The following is a 21,934-nucleotide window of genomic DNA, read 5'->3' as shown; positions in this document are numbered from 1 at the left end:
ACCAAACAAGTAGAAACTGGTCAGAGAGCTACCCTTGAAAAAAGGCACCAGGCCCAGCAGTTGTTCATTACATATGTTTCTAGGTCATAAAAAATGATGATCTTTCTTATTCGTTAATTACTCCAGATCCCTGGGAGGTAAGCACTACCTCTCTATTTTTGCAGACAAGAAATCCAAGGGCTGAAGGGCCAAGGCACTGTCTCTAAGTAACCCAGCCAGACATGCCCACGGCCTGACATTTCCAGGAGAAGGCCCAGAAAACCTAGTGTCTTAAGATGTTCCTTAAGTACCTCTGCGATAAGCCAGGCTTGGAAACTTCTGGTCCCTGCTTCTGATCACACTTGAAGTGTGGTCCAGGGAATTCCCTGGTGGCCCAGTGGTTAGGACTGTGTGCTTTCGCTGCGGAGGGTTCGGGCTCAATCCCTGGTCAGGAACTAAGATTCTGTGAAACTCAAAGCAGGGCCAAAATAAAGCGTGTTCCAGCCGCATCTCCAGAGAGCTTGTTAGACATGCAGACTCTCAGGCATCACACCAGACCTGCTGAGTTACAGAACGTATTGTACAGAAACGTCCAGGTGATCTGGATGGACATTAAAAAATGAGAAGCACAGGAATGGTCTCTATCTGTCTGATCTTAAATTTCTCTTAAAATATGCAAAAGCAGTGCTTGTTCTTTTAGGGAAAAAACAAAACAAAAAACCAACTGTTAAACTACTAGAACTAGATTTAGTTATATAAACATGTAAAAAAAAAGGTATGGCAAAATAAAACAAAAACATTAAAAAATTAAGACATCTGTAGTATTTGCCAAGGTACAATGAAGCATTAATACCATTAACATATAAAGTTCTCTTGTGAATTCATAAGAAAAATCACACATAAGAATAATAAGCAAAGCAAATCAAAATATATTCACAAAGAAGTGCAGATCACACCTAAATATAGCAATAAAAATTCTGCAAATCAAAATATTTTATACCAATTAAAAATAGATTATAGTAAACATACTATTTTTATGATCGGGGGTAAAACTCACTAAAGACACTTAAATTTTTTAAAATATGACTTATAAAGGCTGTAAAGTTTTAAAAGCTATAACAACATTAACAGGAGTTCTGAGTGGTAAAATTACAGACGTTTTCTCTATTTGCATACCTGAACTTTCTGGTTTTTCTATGGAGAATTTGCATTCTTTATAATCAACAACAAAAAAATTAACTATTTCCTAGAGTTGGATCTTGTCTGAAATTTAATAGCTTTTACACTTAAGTCTTTCTTGGTTTTTCACAAGTGTTTGCATAACACTTGGCCTTTTCACAAACCATCACAGCATTTAAAGGCACGTCTTTTCAGTCCTCATCAAGCATTGGGAGCCCCAAATAAACAGAGCCCCTTTTACATTACTCCGTAGACCAGGAGTTTCTCAAACTCCTGTGGGCAGAGGAACTGCCTGGAAGAAGCTGGCCTCTGATGCAGATTCCCAGGTCCCGCCCACAGATAGCAACTCTGTGTGTCTATGGAGGGGATTCACACGCAGTTGCCCTCAAACTACTCTTTGAGAATCACCCTCCAATAACCTTATGGGAGTGAGGGTGAGTAGAGAAAATGGGAAGTCCTAGCTAGTTCAGAACTTGGGTGAACTGAGGGTCTTAACTGGTTGGCAGAGAACTACAGTTTCTTTCCACCCACCAGGTGCACACCCAGCTCCACCTGTCAGCGATCTGTGCCTCTACTTCTGGCAGAGGGCGACAGGCAGATGGGGGGCAGGGCTAGGAAAAGGCTTTCTCCAACAGGTGAGCTGAAGCCCTAAGCAGCCCCACTTTGCAGCTGAACTGCCAGAATGCACTCTGCTCTGGGAGAAGGCACTTGGAACAACTCCACGGGTTCACAGAGGCCCATCTGTCAAGAGTTCCTGCTCAGGACCCGGAGAGGGCAGCTCCTTCAGAGCTGGCAGAAATGCAGCCGTGGCTGCCACAAGAAGCCTGAGGACTCAGCATGGCCCAGGTAGGGCCCACGGCAACCTCCCCCTGCCTGGGTGGGCACAGGGTCTAAGAGTAAGACTCGACGGGGGCAGAGGCGCAGAGCAGTGCTCCTGCCTTCTTCTCAACCTCATGGGTGTACCCTGGGGTCCACTGTTTCTGGGGGATTTAAATGAATTAGCAGAAAGAAGAGCCAGAGAAAGGGTTTCTATCTCCTCTGCCACCTGAGCATTGAGGGGGAGGGTGAGCACAGACCACAGGCTGAATGAGAACCATTCACTGCTGCAGTCAATGCAACTCCGTGACACTGAACCAGATGCATGCCAGCACAGAGCGGTTGGGAAGCGGCTCAGAGCCCACCTCTAATTGCTATTTCTTTTACACGCACCAGCCAAGTTGATTCCCTCCCCACTTTCTTTTTTCTGCTAAGAGGGAGAAACCTCAACTTCTGCTTAAAAGCAGCAGGGACTCTCTGTCTACGCCTGTAGCACCCAAGACCCAGGGGTGGGGGCATCCCTCATTCCCAGGCCCTGGTGGGTCCCGCCTTCCCAGGCAGCAGCAATCAGGGACCTGTGGTTATGGGAAAACTGGTAGGGGAGTGAGCAGAGAGGCTTGCATTTGGACAGCTCCAGCAAGAAAAGGTGACTTCCATTTCCCAATCATAAGTAAAAGCTTAAAATGAAAACAATGATAAGGAGGAGTAGCACATTGATAGGAATAAACTTCACCTAGAAATCCTGAGGGTAGATGGGGAGGAGGGTGTCATAGACTCTGGAGAAATAGAAGACAGACACCACATCTGAGAAAGGAGACCAGCCACACAGATGCGGAGCCAGTATCACCAGTGAGTGGTCTTACAAGCTCTGTGTTCAGCCTTGATGAAGCCTCAATCCCAGTGAGCAGTTAAGTTTGCTCTATGCTGTCTTCAGGTATCTGGGAACCAGGGAGGCAGCTCTACCTATTATTTAGTGCTAATGAGGGTTAATGAGCAGTGGGCTGTCAGTCCCAGTAATTATGAGGTGTGGGTTCAGAGGGTTCCTCCCTGATATCAGCCTGTGGGAAAATGGCCCAGGAGCTTCTCTTTATGTAGGGACAGAGCAGGTTACCCCATCTCTTGCTATTCACCTCACAGCTCCCAGGGCTGCTTTAGATTCTGCTTCTCACGTTGGCCTAGGTTGTCACACTTTGAGGAGGTGAAGCTCATTGTCTCTGTCATCAATTTGATTTCACAGCATTTACTAAAAGGATTTACTGCATGCCAGGCTCTGTGCCAGGTACTAGGGAACAAAATTGAGTGAGATGAGCACCTCATCACTAGCAACTCATACCAGGCACTGAAGCATCTCTGCACTGGTACAGACGGCACATACAGGGAGTGAGGAATCAAGGGATGTTTGTCCATCACAGAGCAGCTGACAAAAACCAGAGCATGTCTAATACACCTGTGGTAACAGGCTAGAAAGTGTGATGGCAATAACAACAGCAGAAGCTACAGTATCCAAAGAATACGCTTAATAAGAAATGTGTAAGACCTATCTGAAGAAAACATTAAAAAAACTTTGATGGACACGCAAAAAGACTACAAAAAACAGATACACTCCCGACTCCCTGGATGGGAAGGCTCAATATAAAGCTGTCCGTTCTCCCCCAAATAATCTATAAATTTCATGCATTCCCAAATGAAAAACCCCAACATTTTCCACGGAACTTGACAAATTGTATATATGCTTATTTGGAAAGGGAAATTATTTGGCAAAAGAAAAGCCAAAGAAACATTTGGGGAAAAAAATGAATTTCTGTTTTTGTTTAAACCAAATCATTGTATAAAAACTGCAATAATTAAAACAATGAAATATCAACACAGAATCAGAAGAGAGGCCCTAAAATGTTTGCCCATGAATATATGGGTATTTATAAAGTGCTTATGGTAGAATTACAAATCATCTGAAATACCATAAATATTTAATAAACAGATTGGAGATAACAGACTTTCTATTGGGAAAAATTCAATCTCTATCTTATACCATATACAAAAATAAATCTCAGCTTAAAGAGATCTAAATATGTAAAATAAAACTATACAAACTTGGATGCCAAAATACTGATGACTTCCGACTGTACAAAAATCAAATTCCATTTGACAGAAACAACGAAAGAAAAGTGAGAGGCCAAACTGTTTTTCAAAATTTAAGAGGCTAATACTGATAATATATGAATAACTTTAAAGGATCAATAAAAAGACAATCTAGGGACTTCCCTGGGGGTCCAGTGGCTAGGACTCCAAGCTCCCAACAGGGAATTAGATCCCAGATGCCACAACTAAGACCCAGCACAGCCATGTAAATACATAAATTAAAATGAATGAGTTAATTTTTTAGAAAAGCAATCTAATTTAAAGTAAAAGCGGGTACTGTAAATAACAGGTAATTCACAGAATAAATACAAAATGGTTAACATTTAAAACATTCTAGGGAATTCCCTGGAAGTCAAATGGTTAGGTCTCAGTACTTTTCATTGTGGTGGCCTGGGTTCAAATGCCAGTCAGGGAACTAAGATCCCATAAGCCATACATTGCAGCCTGAATAAATAAAGCATTCTCAAGTTCACTAATAAAATAAACTAATATGATAGATCCTTCTTTCACTTACTAATTTGGCAAAAATCAAAAACTGATCATTTTTCATTCAGTGTTAGTAGGAGAGTATATGTGATAGATATTATCAAATTACCTGTTGGAGGGTAATTTGGTGATGTCAGTTAAAACTTCATTTATATGATATTGTCCTATACAAATACTTGAACAAATAATCCCTAAATATATGTACAAATATGTAAACTACTGACATCATTTATAACTGCAAGAAATTGGAACTACAAATGTCCACCAAAAGGAAACAATTCATTACAATAAACCCATGAAATCAAAGACTCCACAGCCATTTCAAAGGTTAAGATAAGTGTACTAACATGGAAAGATGGCCTCAGCATATTATGAGCAAATAAAAAATGACCCCATATGTATATGTATAACTGATTCACTTTGCTGTACATCAGAAATTGACATCACATTTTAAATCAACTATACTCTAATAAAAATTTTAAAACAAAACATGTTTGCTATAAACTTTATTTAAAACATTTGTTTTAAACATTTGATTTTAAAATCATTTTTCATTTAAAAAAGAAAACATTACCCCCAAAAAAGGTATGGTACAAACACATTATTCCAGGAAAGGCAATAAGTTCACATGCTCATTTTGGAGTCATGTACTCATTTTGAATTGCTAATAGAGATTATACTGGGATGGAAAAGATGTAGGGATTTTCAGTTTCTGATTTATATACTTTGACATTATTTTATTTCTTTAAATGGGCATGTATTATTTTATTTCAAGTTCAAAATTTTCTTCTCCATTTGTAAAAAAAAGCAAAAAGTAGTAATATTGCCACTGGTTTCTAGGCTGAACTTGAAGTTCATCCCTTCTCTGTCCCCTGCCCAAACCCTCCCCCTGGCCTTGACTGTTTTCTAGGGAGTCAAGATAAAGGGTGAGAAGCTCTATGGACCAAGGTACTTCACTGTTTTCCGTTAGTGTAACCCCCAGGCCCAGTCCTGCTCTGCTGGCTTAAACAAGTTTAGGCTGGGTACAGAGGCCTCCCCACATCATACCAGGCCCTGCTGGTCTCAGAGAGGGGAGAATCTACTGGCCCAGCGGGGACCATTGTTGTCAGCACCCTGAGTTCTAAGGGGGCAGACAGAAATGGATGTTCAGTGGACCACTGCAGGAGATAGATGCCCACCCAGTTTCTCCTAGTGCTACGGATGCTTCACTTGTCTTCCACTGTCCTCTCTGCCTTAGGACATTATTCACAGCCTCAGGGGCACCAACTGGGCCACAGTTTCTGACGGTGCATGAAAGAAACAGGAGCAAGGCTTGAAGCTGCAGCCTAAGCTGGCTCAGCTAGGCCATGAGCTCTGGGTCAAACATTTCTCTCTCACTCCTCTCAGCTTCTAACTTTATTTTCTCAGGTGCTAATGTGTGAGGTTTTTCTAAATACTACTAAAACTTCCATTTGGGTTCAGGATATGCTCTGGTCCTAGCAATTCAAACTGATACTGCTTATTAGGTTTAAAAACAAAGTTTCCCACAGATTCTGTCTAATAAGCTGATAAACTATTACTAGTTCCCTTCCCAGGGGCTTGGAGACAAGTAAGCAAGCACTGCATTGTCTGGTCTTGCCATTTTTCCACATTCAGGGATTCTTTGCTAGGCCCATGTCAGGAGCAAGGTAGTGAGGCTACATTGGGACTTGCTATTTCCACATGGGGTAAGCCTCAGCACCTCCCCAAGAATGCCAGCAGACATAAAAGAGAAAACCTGGAGAATGAGGCCATGGTGCAACTTAGAGAAAAGGTCATATTTTTAAACGTGTTTGTGATCAAAGAAGAAACACGCAAAAAAACACAGAAAAAATAGTGTCCTAAGGATCTAACTGAGAATCTAGAAAAAGCGCATACCAAATAAACCTAAGAAAAAGACAATAAAGACTAAAGTAGAGATTAACACTTTAGAAAGCAGAAAACACAACTGACAAATCTACCTTCTTTTATATTACAGAAAACTGGCAAAGCCAAAAAGGAAAAGAGAAAAGGTGAATATACAACATTAGAAATTAAGGAAATAAAAAAAATCACAGCTACTGAGGAAACAGAAAAGCAATAACTATATATGCAGCTTAGGAATAAACCTGAAAAATAGATATCATGGAAAAGACAAAGTAAATGTACCAAGGGCCACAGAGGGAAAGAACTCTGAAAGCCGCAAAGACCCAGCCTTCAAAAACGTACCAGGCTCAGGCAGTTTCATCAGATTTTTTTTCCAAAAAATGACTGCTTAAACTGTTTCAGAGCATAAATAAAGAATAAAGGTTTCACACTGCATTATATGAAGTTATCATTACTCTAATACCAATATTTGACAATGAAAACACAAAATAAAAATTATAGGTCAATCACATTCACAAATATAGACCCCAAACTGCCACATTAATAAATCAAAACAGCTTGTTAAAAAATTCATTTCCAATTATGGTATATTCAAGGAATGCAAAGACAGTTCAGTATTAAGAACTGTATTAACATAATTCACTTTATCAGTAGGTGAAGGAGAAATATCTTTTATCTTCAAACCATGTTGAAAATATATCCCTGGGGCAGGGGGCAGAGAGATATCCCTGACCTCAATTCCAGTTCCACCCCATTATGAAACATTGGCCCTTGGTCATACAACTGTTCCGAACTTCAGTTTTCTTATCTGAAAGGTGGAGCTACCACCTACCTGCCTTGGAGCTGTCATGGAAACTCCAAGAGAGAGAGAACTATGAAAACTTTGCCCCATGACACACACACAGAGTAACTGCTCAACAGGTTAAACTGCAATTAGTTATCATGTAGGGGAAAGTAGGTTACAATGCAGCATGACTCTTTTTGTGAACAACACAGAACAAGCGTCTAGTGTGCATACAGTCAAGGGTAGAGGGATACTCCAGTTAAAAGTGATTAACCAGGTTGTAAATTATGGACAAATTCCTTCCCTTCTATTTATTTCTATTTTCTAATGCTTCCAAAGAACATGTAGCATCTGTAAAATTAAAAAAAGGGAATAAAAGCCCAAAAACATTACAGACTATTGGATTTAGCCAAGATTGAGGACTAGCAAGCCTCAAGGCCAAGGTAGAAAAGGAAGTAAAAGGGAAACAGAGCAAAAAGGAACAGCAGAGAGGAGCTTGCAGGACTCGGCTGCCCTGCACCCTGTCACCACAAAACCCGCTCCATTTCAGGAACACCCACACAGGCGTGCAAGGGTGCTCCTTGTAGAGGACAAGCTGAAGCCTGTCCAAAGCCAGTACACACTCTTGTACTAAGCACAGACTCACCGGCTCTGCCCAAAACACCACAGAAATACTGAACAACGGCAGTGAGGTGAGGGTGCTCATTTCCCGGATCAGGTGCTGGCCACGCAGCTGTACTTACTTTGTAAAAACTCATCAGCTGCACACAGTATGTGCTTTTGTGTATGCTATACTTCAATAAAAAGTTTTCTCAAATTTAAAGCTAAGATGAGAACACTTAGTTTCTGTCACCAGCTACAGAACTACCTTCTTAAGTTCTGGCTTCAATATGAACTTATGGGTCAGTTTCATGGAAAGGAACATTCCACCCAGTGTTTTGTCTGACATGTCTCACTGTCTTAATAGAGTCTGGAAACAGTCTCACTAAAATTATCAATAGATGAGAAAAAAAAAAAATTCCAGGGCAACCCAAGGATATAGGAGACACAGGGAAAGCCAAATCAAATGAGGGCTGCAGCTCTCAAGCCTGAGCGCACATTTAAGTCACCTGGAGAGCTCTGAAAAAGGCTGGTGCCTGGGCTCCACCCCAGACCAATTACTTCAGATTCTCAGGGGCTGAGGCCTAGACACCAATAATTTCTTTTTTAAATGCTCCACAGAGATTCTCGTTTGCAATAAACTAGCTGGACCCGAGGCCCAGCCACTGAGGCAAGTTGAAGCCTGGCCCCTGCCCATCCTGGTGGAGGCTGTGGGAGGGGGAGTGAGTACATACGGCTGAAGTGCCCTGATCCACCCAGGTCTTTTTCCATATCCAGCTTCCCTAGACCTCAGCAGAGCTCCAGTGAGGAGGGATGCCCCCAACATGAAGGAAGCAGCCTCTGGAAAGCAAGAGGGAGGGGCTTCCCAGGGATTGGACACAGAATCCTGGGCTCTGGCTCTCAAGCTGGGTGTTCAGACTGTTTCGGACCACTTGTCAATACAGTCCCAAGACATACACCACTCCAACCACACAACCCCAGAACTAAGCCCTAACTACTAACCAGGGTCCAAATGACACCACTGGGAACCCACAGCTGGAAAACAGGAAACCGAGGAGAAATAACAGGGAGGAAAAGGGCCACAGGGCAGAGGTCAGTGCCCAGCTCAGACATCAACATCAGGACTCAGCATCAGCTCAGTCCCTGGCTCAGGGACAAGCGGTAGGGGCAGGAGAAGAGGATGCTATGAGACACACCTGCTAAGAGGCTCGAACACTCACCTCCAGGGCCCCCACTCCCACCCAGCCTGCATTCGCTCCACCTAATTATGTGATAGGAACCTACAGGTGTGACTCCAACAGATGGTTCTCTTGGCCCGGCAGTCCCACAGCATTTTTACAAGCTCCTAGATAATTTGAACACAAGGAGGCCTTTGCCCATATTCTGAAAAGCGGAAGTTCTCAGAGGCCCTCTGTTAGTCTACAGGGCTAAGCTCAAAGGGCGAGGGCTGAGAGTGAGGATGGGCTGAGACCATGAAGAGCATGTTAGGATGGAGAACACAGTGGGAGAGGAGAAAGGCATCTGCAGTGCCAGGAAGCAGGGTGGGGATCTCTCAGGCACGGCCTCCAGCACTCCACTGAAAATCCATTTCTGTATTCCCCCACTGGAGTTCGCGTGCACGGCAACAACGATCCCAGCTGGGAAGGCACAGTCTCCCCTCTCTGGGTCCAGCAGGGCCTGGACAGTCAGGCAGCATCCTCTTCACCCAGCCTGAACTTGTTTAAGCCAACACAGAAACGAGTTAACCCAGGAGTCACGCTCCAGGGGGAAGGCGCAGCAAAGGGAGTCTGTCTGGGGATTCAGATGAGGCTATCAGCCTGAATCCCTTTCAGGGTTTCTGAATGTCCGGAGTTACTAGCCTCCCGGGTTCGTCCGCCTTCTGTAGAGTGGCCAGCAGTAATCAGAGGTAGAACCTTCCCCCTAATGCATGGAAAGGTGGACTGGCAGGAAACAGCTCCTACTGAAAACTCCATCTGTTTAGCAGGGCTGGGAACCACGACCCACAAGCTCAAAGAGCAGACTCCCAGGGAGGAGGGTACTGGGAGCGGTGTGCATGTTGCAGAGGCAAAGCAGGAAAACTCAGTCAAGTGGGCCAGGAGCTTAGGAGCTCACTGTCAGGGACAAGCTGAAAACCCTTTCAGTGTCTTTATTTCCCTTGCAAAGTCCATGAGGTTCGGATTACACATGGAAAATGCTTGGAGGTGGGACTGAGAAATCCAATTACTTAAGCACCAAGGGCACAAGAGTTCCAGGTCATAGAGGTAACCAGGATTTGCTAAGGCCCTAATCTCACTGTTCTTGGAATGTCTGCCTCCTAAGGAATATTCCTGTGGCATGACAATATTACAGCTTAGACCCTCCCCCCACCCTCCTCTAGGATGAGGTAGCTGGCATAGAAGGCAATTAATATTTTAACTTTTTTCTGTAATCTTCAGCATCTTAAATGAAAAGGTCAAAGATCTTAAGCAGAAGAAAAAGAAAAAACACTTTGCAGAGGGTGGGGGGCTAAGGGGGTGACACAAAGTAGGAGGGAGCTTCCTGAACTCAAAGTATCAGAAGTATTAGGAGACTCATCCTTAGAGAAATCAGGGCAGAGGTTGTGACCAGCCCTCCAAGGAAAGGGGCTGAACCTCTATGTTATCGAGAGCTACCAAATGGAAGAAGCTCAGAAGTCAAGGTACCCTGACAGGGCAATAGAGCCTTAGTGACTGGCAGGGCCCAAGTCTATTCTGGCAACTACAGGGGCCCAGCCTCAACCTTAACTGTACACGCCCATGTGTGTGTGTGCACACGCACACACACACACACACACACACACACACACATTCACACAGAGTCCCGCCAATCCACCATCAGAACTCAGACTTGCAGAGATGAAAGGACAGACGGGAGGCATCCTTATCTACATAGGCTATGACACAAGTAAAGTCTTTTGAGGTTCTCCAACAGAGTTCTGGGGTAGCAAGATCTCTACTCTCCCAAGTAGTGGCTCTGTCCCCAGGATGGAGCGTACAGAAGAGAGGGGTCAGAACAAAGACCCTCTGCTCTTCCAGAAGCAAAGTCCTAAAGTAATGCTGTTCAGGGAACGACCCACAAACGCTGTCACCAGTTCATCACAACAAAGACACAGGAACCAAGAGGAAGCCTTTAGAAACTAGCACAGTGAGGTGAACTTCCTGCTCCATCCGAGGGCACCTGCTGGACCACCTCGTTCAGTGGCTCACAGATGGGTCTGGATGGTGCTGAACCCCTGAAGGGAGCTACGGACGGCGAGAGCTGCCAACCCTACAAACAGCAGGAGCTGTTTTGGTCTGCGATGTTTTGGAAATTACAAAAACTGACCCTCAAACCCATTAGTTTGGGAACAACCCCTTCATTTTACAGAGAAGACTGAAGTCAGGGGACTGCCAAATGGCTAATGACAAAACCCAAGACCAGGAGAGGTGGGATTAGACAGGAAAAGTAACTGGAGACTGCCCTTCTCACCCTCCGCTTCCAGGTCAGCAATCTCACGGGAGCTCCTAAAGCAGTAAGGGCTGCTTACTGCTTCAAACGAGTAGAAGACAATTTTGGGTTCAAGGTAAATGGCCCCAGCACAGTACTTCCTTGCAGCTTTTCTTGAATCTCAAACCCAACGCAGTTAAAGCCAACATCTTCCTTTCAGAATTAAGCTATCGTCCCAGCTGGTCCATTTCTTGACCCCACCACCCTAATCTGTAATCACCAGATCCCAGAAATGCCAACTTATTGAAAACATGATTGGTATGCTGATTGTTCCTTTAAAGTCCCCTGAGGTCCACTGAGTCTGTGATAAAAGTAGATGTAAAGAGCTAGGGCTGGTGGGGGGCAAGAGGCTTCCTCTGTCATGTGCAAGTTCACAATCCCAAACACAAAGATCAAAAGCGTTCTCTGTACCAGGGAAAAAAAAAAAAAAGAAACCACTGCCAGAGCTGGTTTTCCCATTTAGTGTTACAGTTTTAGGCAATTTAGTCAACATGTCCTGCTTCCAGTGATATTGTGAATATCGCATCATAATGATTTCTCTTATTTTTCAGGACCTAACGCTATCCATAGAACATGATAAACAGTAAATGCAAAAAGAGGAAGGGAGAAAGAAACAGAGGTAAGGTGAATGGGGACAGGGTCACAGCCCTGGATAGCAGGATAATCTGTAGATTTTAATTGTCTCAGTCACCCCTATCTCTATTTGCCCAAAGGCTTCCTCAACTAATCTGTAAGGAAGCTGTCTCCTCCTTAGAAGCTACAGACAGCCCTGTAACAAGGGGAGTCCTCAGCTGACTGCCAGATGCCCAAGGATGAGGCAAAGTGAGGCCAAAAGCCCAGGAGGTCAGGGTGGGAAAGACAAGAGGCCCCAAAACTAAGCCAAAACAAGGCCCCTCCCTATACGGCCTGCCCCCACCCCCAGCCAGCCAAACCATTTGGTGCAGCCTCAGGGGCATGGGAGGGGCTTGGCAACACCACAATAACCATTTCTAGCAGAACTGTCCATCTGCAGCTGAAGGGAGCCCAGCACCTAGGCCCCTCCTCAGCCAGCCCAGCCAGGGGGCTGCGGAGCTGTCACAGGGGCCTTACCGGCAGCTCCAGGGGCAGGAAGGCCCTCCTTTGGACTCACTCACCCATCTGTGCTGCAAAGTCTCCCCCCTCTCCCACAACATTCAAAAATGGCTGGGGTCACCAAAGAGGTGGAGCTGAGCTCTGGGACTCTAATACTATACTTCCTACGCACGGGGAAGCCCTCTCTTTCCATCCTCAAGCTCAACTCTGAAATCCACTTGCTTGGTTCCTTTCCTAGCCTAGCTTGAAATGCCCACCTGCTTCCACATCTGCCCAACTTCACTACCGCTCGTAAACAATACCTCAGAGATAAAAGGGTTCCCGCTGGACCCTCACAAAGGGCTGGAGAGTGGGAAGAGCAGGCAAGAAAGAACTAGGAGGAGTTCCCCACGGTGTGTGGAAAGTTGAGGATCACAGATCCTTGACAAAAGGAGCAGTGGTCCAAAGGAGAGACAGAAGGCAGAGATCCTGGGCACAGTCCCAAAATAGTTTCCACACATCCTCAGCCAATCGAGGGCTCCCATGGGGCAGAGCGTGGGAGCAGCGTGGGAAGCCCAAGAGCCTGGTGCTCTCGGCTCTGGGCACTCACTCTTGTCCAGGCTGCCAAGAGGCAAGAGGTGACAACAGTTTGTGCTACGGCATGTTCCTTGGGATATCATAGGTAGACATGTAATAAGCCAGACAGTAAACAGACCAGCTGCATTCATCAAGCTCAACTTTATGCCTGTGCTGGGAATGACACACACCCTTTATCATGGGTATTCTTGAAACCCTGACAAGACTCAGCACCTGCTGGATGTGCACATTCCCACCGGCTGCTGGATATTCTTCACCCAGGGAGCTCACCCGTCCTGGGCCCCTCCCATGGGAACCCCCAAACTGGGAGACCCCCTCTGTCCGCGTCCCAGAGTCTCTGACTGCTCTGAATGAGCTCACACACCACACACATCTTCCTAAGTGCAGAAGAGGACCTCACAAAACCGCTCTCCGAGGGTATGTGGAACACCACACTAAACTCTGTGAGAGAACGGAGGCGGCACCAGGAACAGAGGCCGCAGATCTGAGTGCTTGCTGGCAGTGCCCAAGCTGGGCCAAGAGGAAGCCAGGACTCTCCGACAGACAACTCAACAATAAAAACAAGTACAGACACCTCAGGGCTTTAAAAACACCACCCGTTCAGGCCCCAGGCTGAGAAGGGGGAAGAAGGAAGACGTGGGTGAAGGGCATTCTCTACTCTCCCAGGCAGCCCTGCTCCATGCCCACAACACTAAGGACGGAGATGTCAGGTGGGGAGATCCCAGCAGGATGGCCGGGCCAGCACGATGCAGGCAGAGAGGAACGGAGAACACACTTGGAAAAAGCTGGAGAAGCCACCGCTAGGCAGGAGGGGGTGCTTTCCGGAGTAAACAGACCTGCCGGCAGTCCCTCCTCTCAGCAGAAAGGGAAGCTCTGGCTGACGAGGCCAAAGACACAGAGGAGGGAGGGAGCTGCCCGCTCCTCGGGCCCACCTGTCCTCACCCCCTGGTCCTGCTTTCCCTAGAGTGGGGGGCACAGCAGGTGCACCATCCCTGTGCCCACAGCCCTCAACAGCACACAAGGGGCAGCTAGGGGCCTAAGTGGGGGTGGAAGCTGGGGGTTCTGCTCTGGAGAAAGGGCATGCAGTGAGCTCACAGCTCTCTCCTCCCAACTCACAACAAAGCCAGTGTCAGCCACCTCTGCTGGCCTCAGGGGCCTGCCACAGTCTCGTCCCGGGCAGTCACCCACGACCTGCAGCCTCACCAAGGCTCGCCCAACCTCCAGGGAGCCAAGGCCACCTGGCTCCTCTCCTTCCCCCAGAAGGAAATTTCCTGCCCTCCCTCAGGCACCTCCTTGCTGTAAGTTCCTCTGGGAGGAGGCCAGGGAACCACCCTGGCTCCTGATCCACCCCACAGCCTCACCCAGGAGCCCCCAATCCTGCTGGGAAAGCAGAGGCCCCCCCCTGCCAGCGTCCCGCCCAGGCAATGAGGGTGGCACTTTCAGCACCTCCGGGGAGCTTCCCACAGTTTTCCCAGGAAGTCAGAGGAGGATTTCCCAGGAGGAAAATCTAAGAGCATCTGGGGACATGAGCAGCTTGCCCACCTGCTACCCAAGCAACCAGATTCCCCCAGCTCCTCACAGGCTCCAGGGGCTGAAGGGGAAGACAGAGCTGAGGCAGGGGCAGGAAAGGGTTTGCTCTCCTAGAAGTCCCATCCAGTCCTGCCTCCCACCTGTCCCTACACTCTTTCCCCAGCCTCTCTCTGCTCTTGACCTGAGAGGCAGCCACCCTGAGCTGCCTCTTGCTCTGTTTTCTTCACTCTGGGCCAGCAGAAGATACTGCTGAGTAATCCCAAACTCACAGCAGATCCCCAGCCCTGAAAACAGGGCAAAGCCCAAGGAAACCTACTGATCCTGCCCTTTGCCAACCGGGGAAGAACATCTGTGTTTCTTCATAATGGCTTATATTCCACAGACTCTGCCCTGCCCCAAATACCCCAGCCCTGGCCTGGAGAACAACCACATGGAGAAGCTCAGTGTCCCCTTCTCTTCCCACGCACCTGGTAACATTCCCTTCCGAGTCCCCCAGACACCCATCTGCACAGAGTAACAGCAGCCCACCGCCTGCAGGATTCCCAGTCATGATGTTGCATCAGCCCCCACCCTACCCAAAATATCCTCACCCCCACCACCTCCTCTCCTCTCCAGCCATCTCCATGGTGACAGCAGCATGACTAATGACACCCTATCAGCTTCAGACTCAGGAGCGCAACTCCCCCCCCCTCCGCAGCACCCCCCCCCCGGGGGGGGGGGGGATTTCTGCAGATTGGACGCAAACCAACAGTACCAGGGACATTCTCGAGAGATTTCCAGAGGCAAGGGTGGGGAGTGGGTTGTGTGTCTTAAAAAAAAAAAAAACAGTTCAACCAACCTAATCCCAACTGCACCCAAACCATCCAGCTGAGAAAGCAAAAAGAATCCAAACAAAACCCACACAGGCCTGAGAATTCATTGGCCGCCTACACCCCCGCCGCCCCTCCCCCTCAGCTGCTGCTACACACACAGTGGGAGATTAAGGGATCACCAGAGGAGACCCTTTATTTTTATCCAATCCAGTCAAACACTTCACCTCTACCACACACACACACACACACATACACACAAGGTACCTTGACAGCGGCCCCTTGTCCCCACGGCCCGGCTCCTTCACCAGCCTTTATTTCCACCTGCAAAAGAAGACGGAGACACTGGTAAGCCAGGCCACCACCAGGGAAGCAGCAAAGTCCTTCTGCAGCACTCCCAGCACGCTGCAGGAGAAGGGGGAGAAGGGAAGGCAGGGGGGCCTCGGAAAGAAAGGATAGCAGGGACCATCTTCCTGCCTCCAGCTGCCACCCAGACGCGCGGTGGATGGACTCATTCGCCTTCAAGAGTGTTTTTGTTTTCATTTCTCCCCTATCCACCCTCCCAAGATCCAGGAGGGCTCGGCCCCTCCTCCTGCGTCCGGCCTGGCCTCGTCCCTCCCCGCCCTGCCCGCTCTACCTCGGCCGGCCTCCTCTGGTGCATCGGCCGGCGGGCCTCCCATTATCCCCGCCGGAGCGCACGGAGGGAGGCACTGCAGAGGCGGCGGCGGCCAGCTGCCGGCTTGGCTCCCCTCCCCGCCGCCGGCGAGGCTGGTGTGGAGGGGGCGGCGCGCTCGCCAGCCAATCCCCGCGGCCGGCCGGGCGGGGGCAGGGCCGCCGGGGGCTGGACCTGCCCGGCTGGGAGGCGGGGGCACCGCCAAGGGTGCCGCGGAGCCGGGCTGGCTGTGGCCCAGGCCCGCCGCCGCTCCCGGCAGGCTGGGGATCCCGGGGCACCCCCGCCTCCTTCCGACTCGGGGACCCGAAGGTAATACCCAGAGGCATCCTCTGCATCTCCAGGGTCAAAGACTGACTGCGCTCGGGGTCGAGCAGACGCTGGCGGGATTCCCCTTCAGGCCGCTCTCTGGCCCTAGGACACCAGCAAACTGCCTCATCCTAGCAGCAGCTAGGACAGTGCCAGGCACTATGATAAAAGCAATAGCCCCTGCAATCCTCCAAGGAAAAGAAAAGCCTTGGAGTATGAACCTTTTACCCCGTTTTGCACATGAGGAAATAAGGCCAGATAAGTGAAGTAACTTACCCAAGGTGACACGGCTAGAAAACAGCAGCTCTGGGACTCCAAGCCAGGTTGTCCCGCACTAAAGACCAGACTCTTAACCATTATGGAGTCGTCTCCTGCCCATCTTGCATCAACAGATTTCCTTTTGAAGCCAACACTGCCTGTGGCTCAAAGCCTCACCAAGTCAGACCTGCCCTCCTTTGCTCACAAACACCCACACCTCACCCTACCACGGCTCATCACTGCGGCTGGAACACAGGCCACCCCCTCCAGACAGCACTCTCTCCACCACCAATGGCAATGTTCCCTCCTCGTTCAGAAAGGCCACAGGGGGTGGCACACCCAGACTTCAGGGGATGCTCCCCATCCCCTGCAAAGGCGGAGGAGAGGAGGCAGCAACACCCAGGAGACTGAAGAACAGAATGGGGAGAGGAAAGCCCTGCAGTTCCTAGGCAACCCAAGAGACATCCGGCTTCACCCCAAGCCCTCCCTGTAGCCAACATCCCAGAGTTTCCGCCTTCTAGGAGGGGACCCGTCATATGGACTCTGGTACCCATGCATCTGGGTCAGTTCCTGGCTCCGCTATCCAGCGGCAGGAGCTTGGTGGTGGTACCTTATCTCTCTCAGCCTATTTGTAGTTCTATCTTATAGATTAGTATTGCTCATGAGCAATAGCAGCTACCTCATACACAGTTATGAGGAGCCTGAGAAAATGCCTCACAGTGCCTGCCACACTGAAGGTGCCCCTAACTACCATGCTTCATTTCTGAGAGAGTGCGTGGTGCGCTGCTTCTGTCTCACAGGTGTGGCTTGCAGGACTAGTTAGGATGTGTGAGTGCGTCCGGTGTTGTGCTCTGCTACCAACTCCACCACATCGGCCCAATTATGCCCGTCCCTGAAGCTCCAAGGGGGCACTCAGAATGTCTCAGGGGAGACAGCAGAGCTGGCCTCTGGTGAGGAGACTCCAGGAAGCACCAGGGACCACACCTGCCTCACCTCTGGGGACAAAGGGCAGCCCTCCTGGGCCCCTCCCTAGGGCAGGGAGGAAGGCAGGTGACAAAGCAGGCCAAGAGGCACGGTCCTCAGCCGTGTGCTTCGGCACCCCTTAGCTCTGACCTTGGCCCGGCCAGGCGAGTTCCCCTCCTTTATCCCGGTCCCCAAAACCCCTGCCCCACCCACCCACCGCAAACACAGCCTGCTGCTGGATAAGAGCAACTAACACTACTTGGATGGTAACGATCAATACTGTTGCTGCTACGGCTGCCACAGTTTATCAAGCCCCTGCGACGTACCAGGCCCTGTGCCAGCACGCTGTGGGAGCATCTCGTTTGACTTACTCCACACACCACCTTATGGGGAAACGGGCTTAGAGATGTTAAGTTACTTGCCCGTCAACACACAGCTGGTGAGTGGTTAGCTAGAATTCCAAGTCAGGCATTTCTCATTCCAGTTCTTTAAGCCCTCTCTCCCAGCCTACCTCAGAGAAATGCAAAGACGGATGGGGTCACTTGAACCACACTACTTCCCTTTAAGCTATGGGTCTGAGAATAGTAATATTTTCACGCCTCAGAGACTTGGCAATGCTGCTCCTCGCCTAGGTTCCCCTGCCTCTCCCCGACCTGGCAAGCTAATACGGTACAAGGCTTAATCCAAACGTCACCTCCCACTGCTGCCTCCCCAGCTCGTCTAGCCCCCATGAGCTTCACCCCACTCCTCCCGGGGCCTCTTCTAGAGCAGTCACACCAAGTGCAGTTATTTATTTACACGGCCGTCTCTCCCACGTGGGCAGGGGCCCTGTCTTCCCCACTCACTAGGCTCTGCACAGAGCTGGAATGTGCTGAGCTGAGTTTCTACACAAGGAGGGTGGAAGGGCAGGGGGCTGGGCACTGAGGTGCAGGAGCCACTCTCCGGGTCGGGCTGCTCTCTGAGGTCCCCAGAGATCAGAGGAACACGTGCTCTCCTGGGAGGAGAGGACCTGCCACCTGACCTATAGCCGAGACCCAGCCTTGTTCAGCCAGCACATGTTTTCCTCCCAAGGCTTCAAGAGCCACCTTGACTCTGCTTGAACCACCCCCGCCCCGCAGTGCTAACTGAGTCCCACTCCAACTGCAGGTCCCAGCCCACCCCCTGGCAGCGTGCAGACACACTAGCAGAGCCCACGGTCCCCAAGGCAGTGCACCTGCAACCACCTCCATCCCACGCTGGCCTCTGCCCTGCTCTGAAGCAGCTGGAATGCAAGAGTTCCAAGGGGTCACAGAGGCGCATACCGGGACCACCTGCCTCCACAATTCACACCTGACACCTTCACACCCCTCTCCTCTCTATCGGCTTCACAGTGACCAACCCAAAGGTAACTGGGACCCCTCTCAAACGGGCTGAAGGTCTCGCCCCACTTTCCATCATGACCCCTAGACTCTACTACACTCCCAGCAGGAGAAATGGAGTCACAGCCCTCTCCACTAGGGAAGAGGTGAATGGATTAACTCATTCTCAGAACCCACTAAATACTTCAACACAGAGAACCTCAGAAACACAGATCCTCACAGGCCAGAACCCACACAGATATATAAAGACTGGGAAATGGGGATGCATCCAGACACAGATTTGGGGGGCTTTACAGGAGGATCAACCAAGCAGCCACCCCATGCCAAGCCCCATAACTGAAGCATGATGTACAGTGTCTTATTTACCCCTCAAAACAAACCAATGACACAGGAATTATTAAAGCCCATTTTACAGATGGAGAAATCGGGAGCCTGAGTTGGGCTCTCATCACTCCCTCACTTGCAGCAATATCGGTGGTGCTGCTCTGCGTAGCTCTACGATTTTATCAACCTACCTCTTCTAGAGTTGGCAGGGGGCAGACGGGCGACTTCTCTTCCCTGGCCATGGCTGTGTCCTGAACAAGGTCACTCCCCACAGGGCTTTACTTCAAAGCTCAGTTCAAGCCCCACTTCCTCCAGGAAGCCGTCTCAGGTTACCCGAGTCCTCTGCCAGTTGACAACACTTCCAATGTTTCTCACTTGACACTTGGTACTGCTATTTGTCTGTGACTCCTGCCTCTCCAACCAGAATGGCTAGAGTCGTGCCTCTTCAAAGCCCTGGGTTTTTTTTTTTTTCTTTTGCCCAGCATTCCACACACTGAAGACACTTGGAATCCCATGTGGGGGAAGTCTGTGACCTTCCCTTCCCTCCCCACCACACAAAGGATCCTGCCAAAGAAACCCAACACCCCCTCCACCTTCAGAGCCTATGTTTGAAGTCACTGGTGTCCACGCATCAATTTCCACCCAAGTAATTGCAGCCCATCACACACATCATCCCCTATATTTGAAACTCTTTGCGGTTGTCATGGGAACTGCCTTTGCCTTCATTCACTGATCAGGCCTCACAATTAGCTTTGGCAGCGGAAGTCTGTGTCAACGGCAATCTCGGGGAGGAGAAAGCCGAGGAGGTGGAAGAACAGCAGCAGAGGAAGGAAAGGTGCTCCTCCTTGGAGATGCAGGAGAACCAGACTGAACTCAGGCACCCGGTGATGTCAGAGGGAAAACACAGCCAGCCAGCAACTCTACCTGCACACTTCCATGCCAACAAACAGAACGCACCCAGACCCCCCAGGCTGAGAGGCAGCAGTGTGGCTCTGCCCACAACCCCTTCCCCCCACCATGCTGTGCTAAATGCTTGAAAGAAGATCTTACATTCTGTGAACTTCGTCAGGGTCTCCCCACTCCATATGCAACAGTTCTGGACCATCAAATGTCCCAGGATCCAAGCAAATAATTGGAATAACAGAAACTTAATTGGTTACTGAGAAGGTGAGACAGGAATACTGAGTGGTTTAGAAACCTGGGGACAGCCCCAGGGGAAGCCTTCTAAGAGTAATTAACACAAAGCCTCTTACCTTCCACCTTGAAGATCCATGAACACCCTCAGTTGGTGCCCTGTGCTCTGTCTATGTCCTTTCACACCCCTGCCACCAGTCTCAAGCATTTGAGTAGCATCTCTGCACAGCTCAGCTTCAGGGGAGATGCCTCCCTCCTCCTGGAAGCCCCAGCCTCATTCTTCACATATCACCCTGTTGAAACTCTCAAAACAGGTCCCTTTCCTTCCATGATGGGCTCTCTTGACCTAACAGTGACTAAGACTGGTCTCTGCCCTCAAGGCATCCCCCCCTTGTAGCCCTACCAGACTGCTCTGTAATTATTTGTTGCCACGCTTGTCTCCCTGCCCAGACTGTGAGCTCATTAAGGACAGAGTAAATGCTGCCTCCCCTTTACCGCCAACTCGGGCTCAGCGCAGCGCCTCACACACAGCCGGTCCCGAGCAAGATGTGCAGGAGGAGGCTGGGAAGGCAACTTGCAGGTCTACCAGTCAAAGCAGGTGACATCCTGCCTCCAGAAACTGAAGTGACACCAGTGTCCTCCCCCGGCACAGGGGACACAGGAGGTCCAGGGACTGAGCAAACATTCCAGGAAGGCACCTCTCCTCCGTATCCTTCTAGCACCAGCTCTTCTCCTCTCACGGGCTCTCAGCGCCCCACCCCATCCTGCACTGTCAGCCGTCCAGACTGGACCCAACCTCACCATGAGAAGATTCCTCTCTCTCTCCTCTAGGGCCCCAGGATCATTCCCAGCATCAACCAGGGAACCAGGGAACCCAGAGCTTACGAGCAGAGCAGTCAATCAAAAGACTGGGACTCCCCTGGCAGTCCAGTAGTTTAGGTTCTGTGCTTCCAATGAAAGGGGTGCAGGTTCCACCCCTGGTCTGGGAACTAAGATCCCACATGCCATGCAGCACAGCCAAAAAAATAAAATTAAATTAAAATTTAAAAAAAAAATGAGACCAGAGAGAGCCACTCAGCATCCTTCCCACAAGAAAGACTCAGAAGGGAACAGACTCTAGTCTGGCACATTGTCACTTATTATTGACCCAGCATCTCCACACTCCTTCCCGAGGATTCCTCTGGCAGTAATTAAATGGGGTGGGGGACTAGGGGGTACATGCGTTCTGACCAGCGGGCCCAAATGAGTCTACCTAACACAACTCTTTTCATTTGGAGCATCGAGAATTGCCCTGTACCAGTAGTGGGAGGCGCACCATTCTGTCCACGGACGCCCTGGCTGGCTGTGGGGAGGTGGGCACAGTGGAGTTGGAATGCGTACAGGTCAGAACCAGCAGTTCAGGAACAGATCTTGTGCACCCTGAAGCAAGTGAGCAACCCCCCAGGGGTCACCGGAGGCCTGGCCAGTTACCCCACACTGAGCACCGACTTTTATTTTCCCCTCCCTCAGTGATGAATAAACACTCAGGTTATCAGATCTCTTAGGCAAGTGACAGGAGACG

At 49.4% G+C, this 21,934-nt stretch overlaps 1 protein-coding gene across 3 annotated transcripts in view; it reads right to left on the bottom strand.

The window, feature by feature from the left end:
* The window catches only part of TET3 (tet methylcytosine dioxygenase 3), a 106,072-nt gene that overhangs the window by 72,728 nt on the left and 11,410 nt on the right, over positions 1-21,934 (bottom strand). For 2 of the 3 annotated variants that reach the window (XM_065929576.1, XM_065929575.1), the window contains exon 3: positions 15,625-15,681. In XM_065929576.1, coding sequence (XP_065785648.1) covers positions 15,625-15,681 — 57 coding nt within the window. Of the gene's footprint in view, positions 1-15,624; positions 15,682-15,994; positions 16,080-21,934 lie in introns of those variants that run through there. The other variant, XM_065929578.1, reaches the window with a different exon arrangement.

Source organism: Muntiacus reevesi, chromosome 3, assembly GCF_963930625.1.
Source record: "Muntiacus reevesi chromosome 3, mMunRee1.1, whole genome shotgun sequence".
NCBI lineage: Eukaryota > Metazoa > Chordata > Mammalia > Artiodactyla > Cervidae > Muntiacus > Muntiacus reevesi.
This window is presented reverse-complemented; position numbering and strand designations above follow the sequence as displayed.